Raw genomic sequence first — 17,267 nt, 5'->3', positions numbered from 1 at the left:
AGATGTCACCCCTATCCCGCCCGGGCCAGCTCTGCCTTTTATACAGACGCCAATTCAACTCTGCGACTACCCCTTTTTTATTTATTTAACCTTTATTTAACCAGTAAAAACACAGAGTCCCACTTTTGCAAGTGGGAACTGGCCAAGAGGCAGAAATAAAATTACACTTCAATGCTACATCGTACGGGAGGGAGGCATAGCATTGGTTAGACATAGCATTGGTCCGACTGGATTAAGGTTGGTGAGGGCTGCGTTAAAACGACCGGATTAAGGTTTGTGAGGGGTGCAAGTATCCCAGCAAGCCAAATGACGTCATGATAACGCTATGATGACGTCCTCCAGTGACGTTCAGGACTAGCCACAGCCCATATGGGGATGATCTTTACGTCATTTCCAGGACGTCTTCACCAGTTTAAATAATATAGCTTATTCTGGGCCAGATCTGACTAGTTATGATATGACTTAAGTTGATCTGGCCTCAATCGGACTCTCTCTGATTCATCCGTCTTAGTGGGTGAAATGTATGTTGGTTGAAATCAGGTGCAGTTATACTAACAATGACTGGGTGCAATAAATTGTGCACAAAGCACATACACAATGTACATTTTAAAACAGAAAATAATAAAATATGGGCCTATGCAAAGGCTTGTACATATCCGAACATGTGCAGGTGTTGGACTGTGCATTTAAGATTAACCTTTTGAAACTTCTCAAAGGAACTTTCAAGGCCAATTTTAGTTTGAGCTGCAGTCATTCCACGACCAGCTAGGGGCCAAAGAAAGCAAGACACTTTTTACCCCGCTCAGATTTGAAGGCTGGCACTACACACCGTAGCTAGTCTGAGATTTAGACAATTTTTTACCAAATTAAATTTGGAGGAAATGTAAGGGGGAAGATCACCAAGAATGGCTTTATAAATGAAAATATACCAATGATGCAGCCTGCGAGATGTCAATGAGAACCAACCAACTGCAGCATACAACGAACAATGATTTCGTGCTGCCGGCTTAACGGCAGAACAGCAATTTCTCCAATTCCACGTCCGTACTGTACCTTCCAGACAGAACTGTGAGGCTGTATAACGGCATTCTTGCTTTGAACAGTGTGTAAAAGGGGCTTATTTATTTTACCATAATCCCTTTTTTTTTACTCTTTGCTTTTTAAGGTCAAGAGGTGGTGTTCAAGTGCCTTGGAGAGGGAATTCTTGAAAATGCATTCCAAGGATACAATGCCTGCATATTTGCCTATGGACAAACAGGTAATTGAAGATCAAGTTTGACATTGTAAATGTCATTTCATATTTGTTATAACCGTTTGTGAAATTGATTAGATCATGCAGCATGTTCTTTTTTTGGAGAATCACCTAAGATGCTAGATCCTACGTGATTAAATGAGATCTGCAAGCCCAGTGGTCTGCAGATGGCTCTTCCATAATAGCCTGGCCATACAGAACGGGACAGGAAGAGCACACTCACCATGTATCCTTCCTTGCCTGAGTGTCTCTTTCATCCTATTTCCTGTCTGAGGTGTCATAATACTTAAAGGGGAATACCACTCATTTTCAACATTTTACTATGTCATTAATATACCTTTGAGCTGTGTGGAAATAATAAATAAATAAAAAGTCCCCCCGTTCTGTGTTTCTCTGTAGGTTTTTTTTATTTTCATGTTCATGGTATTTTTGTCTCCGCCAGGCCGAAGGCATGGGGACAGAGTATGTTTTTTCCGTCCGTCCGTTGCCAGCTAATCTCCGGCACCGTTAACCTGGTCGATGCCAAACTTTGCACACACTCCCTTTCACATCTGCCTTTTTTAACGCATTTGTTGACACATTTGTTGATATCACTCCTCCAGATACTGTCCAACAATTAGTTTTTCACGCACTTTCCTACTAGGCTGAGGAATAAATCCCACCCTTTTCACATTGGCCTGTTATAGCGCCACCAACAGGTGGATTTTTTCAAAACACATTTTGAGAATAAAATGCTTCAAATCATCCAATTGCCATGAAAGGCGTGAGAAGAAATGGCACCCTATTCACATTGGCCTATTATAGCGCCACCAGGAGGCCACAGTAACCTGACCTAGCCTGGTGGAGACTAGTTTCTAGTCTCATACTGTAGGAGGGCTGTGGGCAGTTCAGAAACCCATCGTCCAGTGACATCATCGGCAGATTTCTTTTTTAAACAAGATTTTTATTTTTGCCAGAACGATGGCTTGTACACAACTTATGTGTAACGATGGCTTGTAACTTTTCAGGAACAGAAAGCCTGCAGTTTCTATTAGCTTGGATTCCCCATCGATGATGTCACTGGTTTCTGAACTGCCCACAGCCTTCCTATGAGACACAGACTGACTAGAAAACAATTTTATCATGAAGGACCAATTATATGACGATAGGTTGAAAAGTGGTGAAGTCGTTCCTTAAGAGAGTTCTGCCGCTAGTGGTGCCAAAAGTCAAGTACGTTTGATAAACTGACGTGATATTCCAGATTTTATTTTCGATAAATCAAAATGTCATTGTTACAGTTTGGCTTCACTTGGGGTGCGCATCTATCACACGATTGCAACTTTCCCCGGCTTGATTCCGAATCAATAGACAGAAAAGCTTGTAAAATAAAACCCAAAACGGACAGAAGAAATATTTCTATTCTAAACGTGGTGTATAATATTTTGTCTCCAGGTTCAGGAAAGTCCTTTTCCATGATGGGGAACGGGGATCAGCCCGGTCTGATCCCCAGGCTGTGCTGCGAGCTGTTTGAGAGGGTCCACAGGGAGGAGAGTGAAGCCCACTCCTTCAAAGTGGAGGTATCATTCATGGAGATCTACAACGAGAAGGTCCGTGACCTGCTGGACCCCAAAGGGTGAGTGAGTGGCTGTATGTTTAATTCCCTACTTCCCTATCGTCATATGAGAGTGGCGCAAATAATTAGTGTAAATAGCAGATCTACAAGCTGTGTTTGAGTTTATAGATCGGCTATTTTCATTGTTATACTAATATACAAGTAAGACGCGCAAACGCGTGAAGCGAACGCAGCTCGTGTGTGTGTGGTTGTGTGTGTGTGTGTGTGTGTGTGTGTGTGTGTGTGTGTGTGTGTGTGTGTGTGTGTGTGCTACAGCTGCGCCCTGTGTGTGTGTGTTTGTGTGCTACAGCTGCGCCCTCTGGTGGCGGGCGGGTGGTGTAACAGCGTGACACCCATGCGTGACACACACACACACAGACATTCAGCCCTTGCTGTCATAGTAAGTGGCTCACTGCGTTCGCAACAAGGTTTCCACCCAACAGTGACGATGTTTAGTTGGCCACGGTGCCTCAGGGCTCCATAGTCCATACCGCTACGCCAAATCTCTTTGCCCAAAACGCTGGTTCAAAGCTGATTCAAGCTCGTTGTTTGCTTGTAGATCTGCTGAAACTGTATTTTCACCAAATGTTTGCACCCATAAAAGCGACACGAGTGAAGTGGTCAACTGTTATCCAGAAAATATCCATACCTAAACAAAATGTCGGGGCATAAAAATCGACTAAAGCAGTCCATCAGGAAACTCCAAAGACTTTTCAAAACAAACTCTGTTCAGAGGTCTTGTTTCCGGGTCCCTGGAGAGCCTGCACAAACACACATACATGAAGGGTTAATTGCTCACAGGTGACCCCCCCTCCCCTCCCCGCCCCCAGGCTGACCCTCAACCACAGTGAGTTTGCTGTATTTTGCTGTAACAGTATTACTGTTATTGATGTGTCATCATGTGGCGGTGAAATGAATCACGGTGAAGTATTCCATCTCCCTCCCCCTGAGTGTATAATTTGTTTTTTTAAAGATATTTTTGGGGGCTTTTTTGCCTTTATTGATAGATCATAGTAGGTAGACAGGAAACGGGGAGAGTCGGGGGAAGACACTCAGCAAACCCTTAGATCTCCATATATGGATATATGTCAGAAGTTAGAACCTGTTCTGCCATTCCATATGTTGATCCTTCCCCATCCATCCTTCCTCTTCGATGTCTCCCTTTTGACTTACACCTGTCCATTCAAATTTGAAACTCTAGACGGGCCTGCCCCAAAGTTATTAGTGCAGCCGCACCCGGCAGCCGGTGAAAATTAGAGTTCTCAACAGGCCCACCTGTCCAGTCATTCCATGTTGATCTGACCCCCCATGCCAAAGCGCCAGCACTCGCCCAGCAGTCTGACGTCATCGAGGCGGATGCGTGTACGCAACCTCGCCCTAAAGGGCAAGGTCGCGTGCTTTTCTCAGTTTCATATTTACCCGATCTACGACACGGAACCTACCCTGACTCCTTTCGCAGAGCTTCTCTCGGCGTCCTGGTTTTCATCCCTGTTCATCGCTTCGTCGTGTCTAGCCGCTTAGGGGGGCGAAAGGCGGCAGAACGTCGCAAGCAGGAAGCTCAACCCATTCATTTCCTGTCGAACAGTGCCCGGTGTCATCCCCCCGGACACTGCTGCATTCTTCCTCGTCATGGTTCTGCCGTGGCTTGGCACAGCAGACGGACTGCGGGGGGAGGTTGTAGGAGCGCGTTTCAAGGACATCTGTTAGTGGAGCTCAGTGCAGCGGAGGCGGTCATCGTGGCCTTTGAGGGGGAGCCCCAGGGAGGGACTACAGTGGAGCGCTCTGTGCGCCCTGGCTGCAGATGTCTGAAGATACAGCCAGACGCATCTCCAATGGCTGCTTCCTCTGACTCCTATAGCCAGGCCCCCTCTTTCTTTTTCTGTCTTTCTGTGACTTCGAGCCCGCACTTCCAGGGCCTGCACTTCTACTACTTGCCTTACTTGCATATAATAGCAAACAATCTCTTCTTTTTTTTTTTTTTTTTTTAAAGATATTTTTTGCGGCTTACGCCTTTTATTGATTTTTGAAGGGACAGACAGTAGGCTGACAGGAAACGGGAGAGAGATGGGGGAAGACATGCAGTAAAGGCCGTGTCGGGTTCGGGAGTCGAACCTGCGGCACACTGCGACTGGATTACCAGTCCGGTGCCCAGACCGTTACGCCACGGCCTGGGCCCAAACAATCTCTTCTGACACTACTTAGTTCCACCGCGTGTGTGTGTGATTGTTGTCCGCGATCCTCGTAGCCGTCGTGCCCCGTTTAGCCGCGGCTGGAGGCAGATTGCTTTGGACGTCGTGCTGGAGCTGTGAACTTGGGCTTTGCCAGCGTTAGTGAATCCTCAGGCTTGGGAGTGGAGCTACGTTGACTGTCAACTGCTCTATAGGATTTGTCCAGGACAGATGGCAAACAGCCAACCGAAGTTCAGCTTCAGTGGACCCACCTGCACCATCTAGTGAAACACACGCCTAACCTCCATTCAAGTGTGCAATGATATGCTGTATAATGTTTTCCAACTGGATAACATTCTAGAGTTCAATTAAAGATATGAAATTTCATCTGGGAAAACCTGAGCTAAAATGACCAGGTTGCCATTGTGTTTTCTTTTTTGAAAGGAAGGAGTCTATTTGTAGCCATTTGATCATCTGTGGACAAAAACATTTTGTTTTTGAGAACATGACCCCATATCCTGCAGACATTTAATAGCAGGCTCATTGACATCAATGAAATGTTTCTCTCCATTCACCTCCACAATCAGGAATACTAGCCAACATAAGCCATTCAAATCTTCGAAAACGCTTTATGTGAATTTGTTAGTTCTTTAAAAATGTTATCTAGTATCAGAACTGTTTGAACAGTATGATATATGATACAGTATATACTTTGACAGTATATCTCTCACCTTTTCTTTAACCACTTTTCAACATGGTGTCACTATTTTGGGAATGTCATTATAGGCAAGATTTATAGGCATCTCATAGGTAAAAAGTAAAAACAAAATGTCATTGTGATGCACTGTGAGATTGTATATCTGATATTTTAGTTTAGTTTGTTGCACAATAAAGTATCTAGTGCTTAACCTCATGATCCCTAGCAAAAATACCTTTTCCACCACTGCAACTAAGCATATGGTTTAAGTGTTTAAGTTATGCCGTCATACCAGTCTTGAAGACACAGGCTTTCTTTCCTTTAAACTCTTTTCTTGAAACTGTTAAATGTTGGCAGCCAATAAAATAAAAATAACTGGATCGATCTTTACACCTGTAATTTGTGATGTGATGTGAATTAAATTCAAGTTAAGTTGAAATGTAGTTATCGTTCATTCTGTTCTGTACATCTGTCGCAGGAATTCTGCATTGCTGCACTCTTGTTTCTTCCATCTTATCTCCTTCTCTCTTCTCATACTAAACATGTTGTTTATCTTCTGCTTCCCAGGAGCCGGCAGTCTCTGAAAGTACGAGAGCACAAAGTCCTGGGTCCATATGTGGACGGTCTGTCTCAGCTGGCTGTGACAGGCTTTGAGGTATATGTCCTCGCCCTTCCATTACCACACTATAGCGTCATATTAAAGCCCAACTGAACCCACCCAGCATACCTCACCGCAGCAGCACCGGAACATTCACACAAGCTCAGGAAATGCATGCATTCGCTGAAGTACTCCATCCATTGCATCCATTCATATTTACACGGTTATCACATCCGTTGTTGATTCATGCCTGGATTAAAGAAAGAAAACTCAGAGTCTAGGAACTCCAGTGACACACATGCAAGCACTGATGTGGGAGCACACATACACGCATGCACACATACACGCACGCACGCACATGCACACACCGTCTTGACGTGTGATATAGTCATGGGGTTTTTTTTTTGTGTAGTCATGCCAAGTCTTGGCAGGGCCTTCCTTCATTAAGTTCGGACGTCCCCACCCCGTTTGTCTTTCCCCTGCTGATTATTAGGGCAGTGTGTTTCCCAGAGCCTCGGCCCCGCTGATATCCTCAGCCGCCACTGCCCGCTGTGGAAACCATGCGGCCGAATCACATGGCACGCAGCCATCTGTGAATAACTGCCGGTCTTTGTTGTTCTAGCGCTGACCCATTTGCAACTTTGCAGCCTACACCCAGAGACGTGTGCGCGATGTGCCCCGCGCTCGGGCGCTCATTGTTCTGACACTTTTTACGAGACTGTGTGCATACTTGTGCACGTGCAAACACATGCACTACTCCGTCACCAAACGAGGTGCACAAATGAATCTCCCACCTCTCTGTTTAGTTTGTTTGTTAGTTTGAATGAATTAATGAATGATCGGTCTGTCTGTCGATCTATTTCTCTCTCTCTCGTCCTCTGTAGGACATCGAGGTGTTGATGTCAGAAGGGAACAAGTCGCGGACGGTTGCGGCGACCAACATGAATGAGGAGAGCAGTCGGTCTCACGGCGTCTTCAGCATCATCGTCACACAAACGCTCTACGACCTCCGGTCTGGGGTCAGCCCTTCCTCCTGCATTCACTATCACTGCCAAATGTCGATTCTATAATCACTAACCTCAGCGTAGCGCACCCTGGCGGCTCACCCAGGAAGCACAACATTTATTTTCCGGGTGAAGTAAAAGACGATCGTCTGTCACAACACACAGCGTTTTATTTTGTTTGTTTGTTTTTACATCCGGTACATGTCTCCTTCAAAATAACGGTTTCACTAAAAAAACACTCGCGGTTTCGGAAGAACTAATTTATTAATAGTAATACCTGTTAGTGAATGTGAATCAATTGTTTTAAATAACGAACAGGATTGGCAGCATTCACAGCAGAGAAGCTGCCAGGGGAGAATGTTCTTGTCGCTGCACTAGCGACTCCTGCTGGTTGTTCAGGGTCATGACACTTGTTCCAGTCATAGTCTTTGAATATTTTTGAGTGGTGCAACCACTCCTACAACCAGCTTGCAATGTCCTCGTACGTGTTTGTTTGTTTGTGTGTGTGTGTGTCTGTCTGTGTGAGCATGAGTATGTGACTTAATAATAGCAGTAGGGGGCGCCAGAAACAGTGAGAGGGGTAGTGACTCTAATGAGAGAGAGTGAGAGAGAGAGAGAGAGAGAGAGAGGGGGGGGGGGGGGGGGGGAATTGCACCACTCAGTTCACACGTGTGTGATTTTTTTATTTAGTTGTAGTCATATTTTAGACATGTGAAAGTTTTAGTTTTAGTCTAGTTTTAGTCAACTGTTTGATTTTGTCGACAAAAAAAATATTTTGGCAGGCTTTGATTGAGTCGTAATGCCTGTTTTTTCCATTAGTTGCCTGCTGAAAATAGCCGATCTACAGGCTCACAATGTGTTGTACTGCGGCGCGTGGTGAGCTTGTAGATCTTCTAGAGTGCAATAACTGAGTGCAACCAGGGCTCTCTTCTCCACTAATATTCCTCCCTAAGATTTTAGTCTAGTTTTTATTTGTTGACGAAATTGTCAACATATTTCAATTTTAGTCATCAGCTTTTTTTTTATAGATTTTTCGGTGAAAAAAGGTAGTCAACGAACATTTTTCATCATAGTTTCAGTCAACAAAATTAACACTGGTCTGAAAAGAAGTGGCTGGCGACTTCATGTACATCAGAGAAGCCATGTGGGGAGCTGGTAATGACTAAAGTGGGTGAAAGATTATACTTAATATGTGTTTTATGGTTTATATTAAAGTCTAATCACTCACTATAGTGATTCACTATAGGAGTGCCTTTCGTGGGGCGAGAGGACTCGCGCCCCAGGACCTCACGCCCCAGGAAAGACGCTCCCATAGCGAATCACCTCGCTCATATCCTTTATATAACCATGGTTACTCTACGTAACCTGTTTTTACTCTATGTTCTACTTTATGCATCTTGGCCGCTCTGAATGTCTGACTTCCCCCCTGCAGAATCAATAAAGTGCAATCTCATTGTGTTCAATCTCATTCTGTTCAATCTCATTCTCAATCTTAATGGGTCTTACTCTTTGTCTGTAGAACTCTGGGGAGAAGGTGAGTAAGCTGAGCCTGGTGGACCTGGCTGGAAGTGAACGTGTGTCCAAGACCGGCGCTGCGGGGGAGAGACTTAAAGAAGGCAGCAACATCAACAAGTGAGACCGTTTACATTTTTAACTCATTCATAGTTATCTTATTATTGTTATAGTTCATTCCTGTCAAACTTCTTCAATAACGTGAGAGACACACACACACAGCAAGAGGGAGCTTCACTGACCTCGTTCCACCCAGATTCGGCACAAACATGGGGTTACATTCGTTACTGCACCAAAATGTGGAATTCCCTACCAACAGATATAAAAAAGTGTCACTCCCTTACGCTCCTTCAAAACCGCCATAAAAGAACACCTGTCTGCAATATGCAACTGGTCCTAGACAAGTCTTTTAAGCTTGACCCCATGCAGAAATGATCCCCCCCCATGTTTTCTATCCATATACTTTTATTGCTACTAGTGTTGATGATTGCTTGTATGTTATTGTACGTCTTTAAATGTAAACGATGAATTGAATACACAGCATCATAATGGACACAAGCCCTCAGGGCATTTTGTACCACTACTATTTGCAAACTGTTAGAAATGTTTTTTTTTCCAATCAATCAAAAAGCTCTATGGTGCTCATATTGCAACAACGTGTTACTCTATAGGTCTCTAACCACGCTGGGCTGTGTGATTTCTGCTCTGGCCGACCAGTCTGCGGGGAAAGGAGGGAAGGGGAAGTTTGTGCCTTACAGAGACTCAGTCCTCACCTGGTTACTCAAGGTTTGACGCATGTTCTTCTACATCTTTATGCATGTTTCTCTAGTCTAGTACAAGGGTTTTCAACCCTTTTCATTTCAAGGCCTATTATTTTTTCGGCATTTGAGCTGAGATTTTGCCTCTCAGACCCAAGTCCAAGAATATTTTGTTGTCGTCGGATAGGATTTTGTCCACAATTCCATGTTGTTGGTAACATACTGTGGGAGAGATAACAGGCATTGATCAAAATAACAATTCTTCTACATTTTACACATTACATGAATTCCAACATTAACGTACAGCAATCCTACAGCAATCCTACATTACTCTCACTGAACACACCTTTCTCAAAGTGGACTAGTGATGGGACGATATGAAAATGTCATGTCACGATTATAAATGCGAATTATGATATTATCGCGATAATCAAAATATGCAAAAAAAAAACTCTTAAAATGCCTTTTGTTAACCACTTGAACCCCAGCATCCCTATATGTTTTTTTCTATATTTTTTATCCCACGATTTTGTAACCCATTTTTCACCCCTGTGTCAATCATCTAATGTGATTCTGGTCTCTACACACCCTCCACCAACCTAGTCCCCATATATGGGGGACAAGGGGAGAGCAACGGACTTGAACTCATGCTTCCTTCATGCCTGAGTGTCCAAGTTGCTCCTTTACACCTGACAGGAGGGAGTTTCCCTGGTTGGACGTAGCTCGTGGAAGGAACACGTTATTCCAACCAGTTCCTTTCCCCTCCATCAGGCGCCCCGGCTGGCCAGGGGGAGGCAGTTTAGTGACCAGGATTACTGCATCTTTTTTGTGAGGGTACCTACCCTAGGGGACACAGGGAGAACATGCAAACTCCACAGAGAAAGGCCCTTTCGCCAACCCCGCCTTCGGGTATGGGCACTGATGACGCGGAGGAGGAAACACGCCGCCAGCGCCCACAGCGTCCCGAGCGGGAATCGAACCCAGGACCTTCTAGCTGTGAGGCGACAGCACTACCAACTGTGCCACCGTGCCCCTTAGCATCCCTATTCTGATTCCCAATAATAACCATTATCGTCCCATACCTAGGGTTCGGAGTTAGGAGTCTGTAACTCTGAGAGTGAATAATACTACTGTGTAGAATGGGAGGTCTCAGAGATAAAATGCCAGATGACGTCTTACGTTGTCATTCACATTAAAGTCCGAATGGCAAAATAATTACATCGTAAGTACCCTAAACAAACATTAATGTCCATAGACTTGGCTGCTACATGACGTAATTTCGGAAAGCCATGCAGCGCCCCTCAAAAAAATTACGAAGCGATCGTCTTCACGGCGTGCTTTTTCCCTCTCAGGACAACCTGGGAGGCAACAGCAAGACGGCCATGATCGCCACGGTGAGCCCCGCGGCCGACAACTACGAGGAGACGCTGTCCACGCTGCGCTACGCCGACCGGGCCAAGAGGATAGTCAACCACGCCGTGGTCAACGAGGACCCCAACGCACGCATCATCCGAGAGCTCCGCGAGGAGGTGGAGAAGCTGAAGGTGCAGCTCTCTCAGGCTGAGGTGAGAGGAGGAGGGAGGAGGGAGCAAACTGGGAGAACAAAGACCATAGATTACATCAAGCTGCCTTTAGGGCAGCGTGGAAACAGGGTGCGTCTACGACATAATAACATCCTCGGTTCCATTCTGGGTGGAGGACCCGTGTCGCATGTCCTTCCTCCATAACAGCAACACAAACTGTATATGGATAGCATGGTCGGCATGGTGGTTCGCACAAGGGTGCGATATACTGTGCAACACTAAATACTTTAACCACATGCATCCTTGTTCTGGGGCAAACATTCTGTGGGAATAGCAAATATACAAGCTCACAAGAGATTTGGTGTAGAAGGGACAAAGAAGGAATATAGTTTTAGTAGTTAATACTGTAGGCTGGTGATTAGCCTAGAGATTTGAAAAGCAGGCTTTAATCCAGGATTAGTTAGCAAAGTTCTGTGTAGTAAAAGTGAATTATAGAAGCAGTTCCTCCAAACAAAAACTCCTAAAGTGCACGATAAATAATTCACAAATGTACTTGTGAAGCACTTTTCTAATAATTGTTAGTTCATTATTTACATATTAAAATTGTTATTTGTACATAGCCAAATGAGGCTTAGACTATGTGTGCAGCTTCACTGCTAATCACTGATATTAGTTCAAAACCTTGCGTGTTAACTTAGTAGTACGATTGTTCAAGATTGGAGACGGAGGCTGCCCCGTCATTAGACCCTGTCCTTTTTTTTTAAATGTGTTTGATGTTTGTGTGTGATTGATCTTAATTGATCATCTGCTGCTGTCTGTTGTGTGTGACAGTCTATGAAGGCCCCCGAGTTGAAGGAGAAACTGCACGAGTCTGAGAAGCTCATCGAAGAGATGACCGTCACCTGGGAGGAGAAACTCAGGAAGACAGAGGAGATCGCAACAGTACGGCATTATGTTATACTTTAAGCTATTGGAAAATAGAAGATCTACAAGCTCATAGCGTGGCATCGAGTGCCGCGCTACAAGCTTGTAGATCTGCTATTTTTGAAATCTTGAAAATGTGGCGCAAATCTTAGAATATATATTCTTTCGGAGCGAACATTTTTAACTCAAATCTTTGCTCCTGGAACAACATATTTTCAGATGGGGGTCGGCGGCCAATAACATATTCTTGGGGGTCTTTTTTTTTTTTTTTTTTAAGATATTTTTTTGCGGCTTACGCCTTTTATTGATTTTTGAAGGGACAGACAGTAGGCTGACAGGAAACGGGAGAGAGATGGGGGGATGACATGCAGTAAAGGCCGTGTCGGGTCCGGGAGTCGAACCCGCGGCACACTGCGACTGGATTACCAGTCCGGTGCCCAGACCGTTACGCTACGGCCTGGGCCTCTTGGGGGTCTTTGACATGAAATTTTTTGAGAATGACTGACATAGAAACATTTTTCAGAAAACTGTCAGGATTTTGGAATCGTCCTCAGGTCTAAATGGGTTAAGGCCCGGGTAATTTTTTGTCCCTTGAATAAGGCACTTTAAAATACACTTGGCACATGAATAGACAGAGGCGAAAACAATCGTGGCAGTCAATGAATGTGTTATGTTCATCAGTTCAGTTTGGAATCAGGAAATTACATATGGCTGCGCACACACACAAAAACACACACACACACACACACGCACACACACACATACAAACACGCACGCACACACGCACACACACACACACACATATACGCTTGCACACACACACGCACGCACAATCGCACATACGCCCGCACACACGTGTTTTAGTCTCTCTTGCTTTCTCTCTCTCACCGAAGCTGGCGTTGTGTCGAATATTTAAGCTGCTGTACAGCTGTCAAACGGCTTCTGCAACTTCATTTATTTACCAGTGCTTCATCTGTTTTAAATTTTCTAGGATAGTGGTTCCCAAACTTTTGGATGTTAATTAACCCCAAATTGACACTAATTAGCCTGCGGACCCCCATTAGAATTTATATGCCAGGGACCCCCATTAATTTCAAGAACCTCCGGTTTGACCTGAATTAGGCTATGATCCCCCATTTCTATCTCTGGGACCCAAATGTATTATTATTATTATTATTATTATTATTATTATTGTAAAATCTAATTAATTTAACTCTGAGACCCATAACGGGTCATTTGGTTCCTAACTATCATTTAGCTAGGGACCCCCTGAACCAATGGTCTATGATTCTTCATATTATTTCAATGTTATGCAGATGCACTTATATCTCATATCTGTTCTATTGTTGTTTGTAAAGGCACTTAGAGCTATACATTCGCTGTCGGGTGTTCCAATGCCACCGATGTAGTTATTATTTATTCATGTCCAGAATTCAAAATGTACTCGAGTAAAAGTACAAATAAAAATGATGCCGAAATGTACAGTATATAGGGATGATGTGGTTAATGAATGATTTGTGATCATAATTCAAATCTACAAAGTGGAGTAAAAGTACAATATTTGGATCCGAGATGTAGTGGAGTAGAGTACTGGTACAAATACCTCCAAATAATACTCAAGTAAATGTACTTAGTTATTTTACACTACTGCCTATGCTGTGGAACTGAGGGTTGTTCTGTGTGTGTGTGCGTGTGCGTGTGCGCGTGTGCGTGTGCGTGTGCGTGTGTGTGTGTGTGTGTGTGTGTGCGCGCGTGCGCGTGCGTGCATAGGAGCGTCAGAAGCAGCTGGAGAGCATGGGCATCTCGTTGGAGACGTCTGGGATCAAAGTGGGCGAGGACAAGTGCTTCCTGGTCAACCTGAACGCCGACCCCGCCCTCAACGAGCTGCTGGTCTACTACCTGAAGGTAATACCGCCTGGATGAACGGCACGATGGTGGATGGCGCATTTCCTTTATCCAAGGCGCTTTACATGTGCATTACATTCACCCGTTCACACACACATTCATACACACCGGTGGCGGAGGAAACCACGCAAGGCACCAACCTGCACATCGGGAGCAATTAGAGGTTCAGAGCCTTGCTCAAGGACACTTGGACACTAACTCTGGGGGAGCCCGGGATCGAACTATAGCGGCCGCTCTACCCCGCCCCATGAATGTACTGCTGTTACACACAGGACTGACTAGAGAAATACTAATGCACCTCCTACAACTACCTCTCCTCCCTCCCCTACTAGTACTATTACTACTACTAAAGCTAATGGGGAATCAGAAGGATCCCGGTTTGACACTAACCCAACGTTGAAGTGTCCTTGAGCAAGACACTGAACCCGTAACTGCTCCTGATGAGAAGGATGGTGCCTTGCACGCTTGCATACGTGAATGGGTCATAATAATTGCACCATCTATCTATAGACCGATTCACAGAGGGTTTCCTGGGTGCGGCCATTACTGAGGTGTACCATTAAGCGCAACAGCACTGATTAGCTACACCTGGCCTACGGAGCACCTGCTCCATGGATTACACCTCAGTAATGGCCGCGCCCAGGGCACCCCTCTGTGAATCGGTCTATATTAACAAGAGAGAAGTTGTCACGTGGCAAAAGATGTGCGCAAAGCGAACTAGTCAATGAAAAGATGTGCGCATGAAAACAGTTCGCAACTCCCCCACCCCCCTCCCTCTTTGGCTGCTGTAATATGATCTCCCCTATGGATCTCCCTCTCCTTACCTCACGGATAGTCGCCTCACCATTTCGCTTATTCCTTCTAAATCTCTGCATTTAAAATATAGGTCGCTCAGCGAATGTCTTAGTTACATTAACATTGTGCTTATAAACTACTTGGTTTGTTCCTAACTACTACGATTAGACAGATCGCGTTTGTTATTTCGCTACTGCCAGTACTTCTGATTGCACGCACACACACACACACACACACACACACACACACACACACACACACACAACACTACCCCGTGTCCCACACACACACAACACTGCCGCGCGGATTTAAGCTGTCAAGCCATACAGCATTGTCATATTTAAAAGGCGCTTTATAGCTTCTCTCAGCTCAAAGCGTGTATGAATAAGGAGATAAATGAACAGCTGACGTCGGTGGGAGAAGACGTCAGCTGTGTGTGTGTGTGTGCGCGCGCGCGCGTGTGAGAGGGACGATAAACAGTCAGCAACACGTTAAATTTCTACTTCTACTAAAGAAAGAGGAGCCATAAGTCCATATCCATAAATTCGGGGACATAAATTGCGCAAAATACTGTTAAACATGACGGCATCAGCCTGCTGCATCCTCCTAGCTGTTGTGTGCTAAGCTAAATCACATCATACAGGACCACAACAGTCAACACGGCTCTGACCAGGGTTGCCACATTGACTGAGAGGGAAACAAGCAACCAGGTCTATGAAAATGTTAACAGGCCAGATCAAGTCAGAAACTGTCAAACATCATTGTCCAATGTTGTTTTAGAGCAGCATATATTATATATATATTATATATATATATATGTACTATATATATTTACTATATATACACACCGGTATATATACAGTGTACACAAACCGTATATCTAGGTGTGCCCCCAGATTTTTAGGCTATGAAAAGTGTGCCCTGGGACAAAAAAGGTTGAGTTAAGCGGTGCCCAAAAGGTAGATCATGATCTCGGCCAGCGCCAAAAATGCTCCCCGACAGCATAATCGGAGCAAATACCGGGCAGTGTGTATGAGCCATAACGTGTTGACTACACTACACTACACTAATAAGGACACATAATAATAACTAATAACCCATCCGTTACTACGTGGAGTCAACTCCCGCAATTTCCTTCTTCCCATGGTGCGCGGCAAAGTAACTCTGGGATGAGTGGCCGCAAAGCGGCCGCAAAATTCTAGTTTCATAACAATGGTGATAATCATAGAAGTCCTGCATGTTGAAATAAAGGTGTACCTTGCCCCATACGCCAAAGCACCATAGCTTCACGGGGTCCTATAACTAGGACACTGGTAGAAATCATAGGGACAAATACTTGTGAACTTTGTAATACTGTACAGGATTTGCCTACTGGAGATAATGTAGCTACTGTAACATTATACATATAGAGACACACACTGATAAGTGCGTTAGCCAGTGTCACGATCACATGGTTACGAATGCAAATCCTTCTCGTGCGCACGCACGCACGCACGCACACACACACCACACACAACCACTGGAATACGACACATGTGACGGTGATGCTGCAGCATTCCACAGACACTTCCTGTATCCTGTAACAGTGTGAGCGCAGAGCCAAGGCTCAGCTGATGGAGACAACAGCTCCATCGGAGCCTGTAGGAATTAAGGGGGGGGGGGGGGGGGTGTGGATAGGGGGGGGGGGGGGGGGAGGCGAGACAGCAATCAGCCCCCACAGCGGCGGGCTGCAGCAGAACAACGGCTCTTTGTCTGAGGTGCGTCGAGGCCCGGCCCGGCCAGCTATGGCATATATCAATGTGGAATGACTATGGTAATGTGAAATGTGTGGCTGCTGCTGCTGCAACGACGGACATCCTCTGGAAGTTGGCTGTTTGTTTAACTGCTGCCCACTCTATAACGAGAGAGGCGGCGGCTCTCTCTTGAGCCCAGCTCGGCATTATTATTATTGAGCGCCTCAATGTCTCTCCTCTTGATATCCCTACCCCCCCCCCCCCCCCCCCCTCTCTCTGGTCGTTCATTTTTTATCGACGGTGGGGATTATATTTTTTATCCCTCTGCCTTCGGGTTATAATTATATACATGCACTTCCTCTGTGTTGTCGCTGCTGTGTGTATTTATTATTTCAAAAATAGCGGATCCCCGAGCTCAACGCGTATTGCACCACTGTTTATCATAATTACAGTATGATGACATAAAAAGGAGCTTAAGTTAAAAAGTTTAAAACATCCCCTTCCCTGTTTTCTTTACAAATGGAACCTGGTTTCACTTCGGGTTGGGGAAGTAGACGATGAAATGAAGCAGTTACCCTCACTGCGATTCTCTTCACCCCCCCCCTCCCTCTCTCTCTCTCCACCATCCACCCACCCACTCATCCGCCACCAACACCACCAGCTGTTGCTTTTGTGCAAATGACAGCCTCAGGGCTCTACAAATAACAATTTAGGGCCCGTTAGGCTGCCTATCGCTAATGAATCATAATGTGAGAACTTTTGCAATTGCATCAAATCTTGTTTATTCCCCCTGTGTGAGTGTAATTG

The 17,267-nt window shown here is 45.1% G+C and overlaps 1 protein-coding gene across 5 annotated transcripts in view; it reads left to right on the top strand.

Annotated features, from left to right (window-relative positions):
- The window catches only part of kif13a (kinesin family member 13A), a 96,464-nt gene that overhangs the window by 32,502 nt on the left and 46,695 nt on the right, over window positions 1-17,267 (top strand). For all 5 annotated transcript variants that reach the window (XM_083760427.1, XM_083760429.1, XM_083760428.1 and 2 more), the window contains exons 5-13: window positions 1,166-1,258; window positions 2,684-2,864; window positions 6,276-6,363; window positions 7,191-7,325; window positions 8,830-8,942; window positions 9,494-9,608; window positions 10,933-11,145; window positions 11,935-12,045; window positions 13,798-13,932. In XM_083760427.1, the coding sequence (XP_083616553.1) occupies window positions 1,166-1,258; window positions 2,684-2,864; window positions 6,276-6,363; window positions 7,191-7,325; window positions 8,830-8,942; window positions 9,494-9,608; window positions 10,933-11,145; window positions 11,935-12,045; window positions 13,798-13,932 (1,184 nt within the window). The remainder of the gene's footprint in view (window positions 1-1,165; window positions 1,259-2,683; window positions 2,865-6,275; window positions 6,364-7,190; window positions 7,326-8,829; window positions 8,943-9,493; window positions 9,609-10,932; window positions 11,146-11,934; window positions 12,046-13,797; window positions 13,933-17,267) is intronic.

The sequence above is a fragment of the Protomyctophum parallelum genome (genome assembly GCF_964188405.1).
Source record: "Protomyctophum parallelum genome assembly, chromosome: 3".
In the NCBI taxonomy this organism is placed as follows: Eukaryota; Metazoa; Chordata; class Actinopteri; order Myctophiformes; family Myctophidae; genus Protomyctophum; species Protomyctophum parallelum.
The sequence above is the reverse complement of the archived record's forward strand: the minus strand, read 5'-3'. Positions and strand labels throughout refer to the sequence as shown.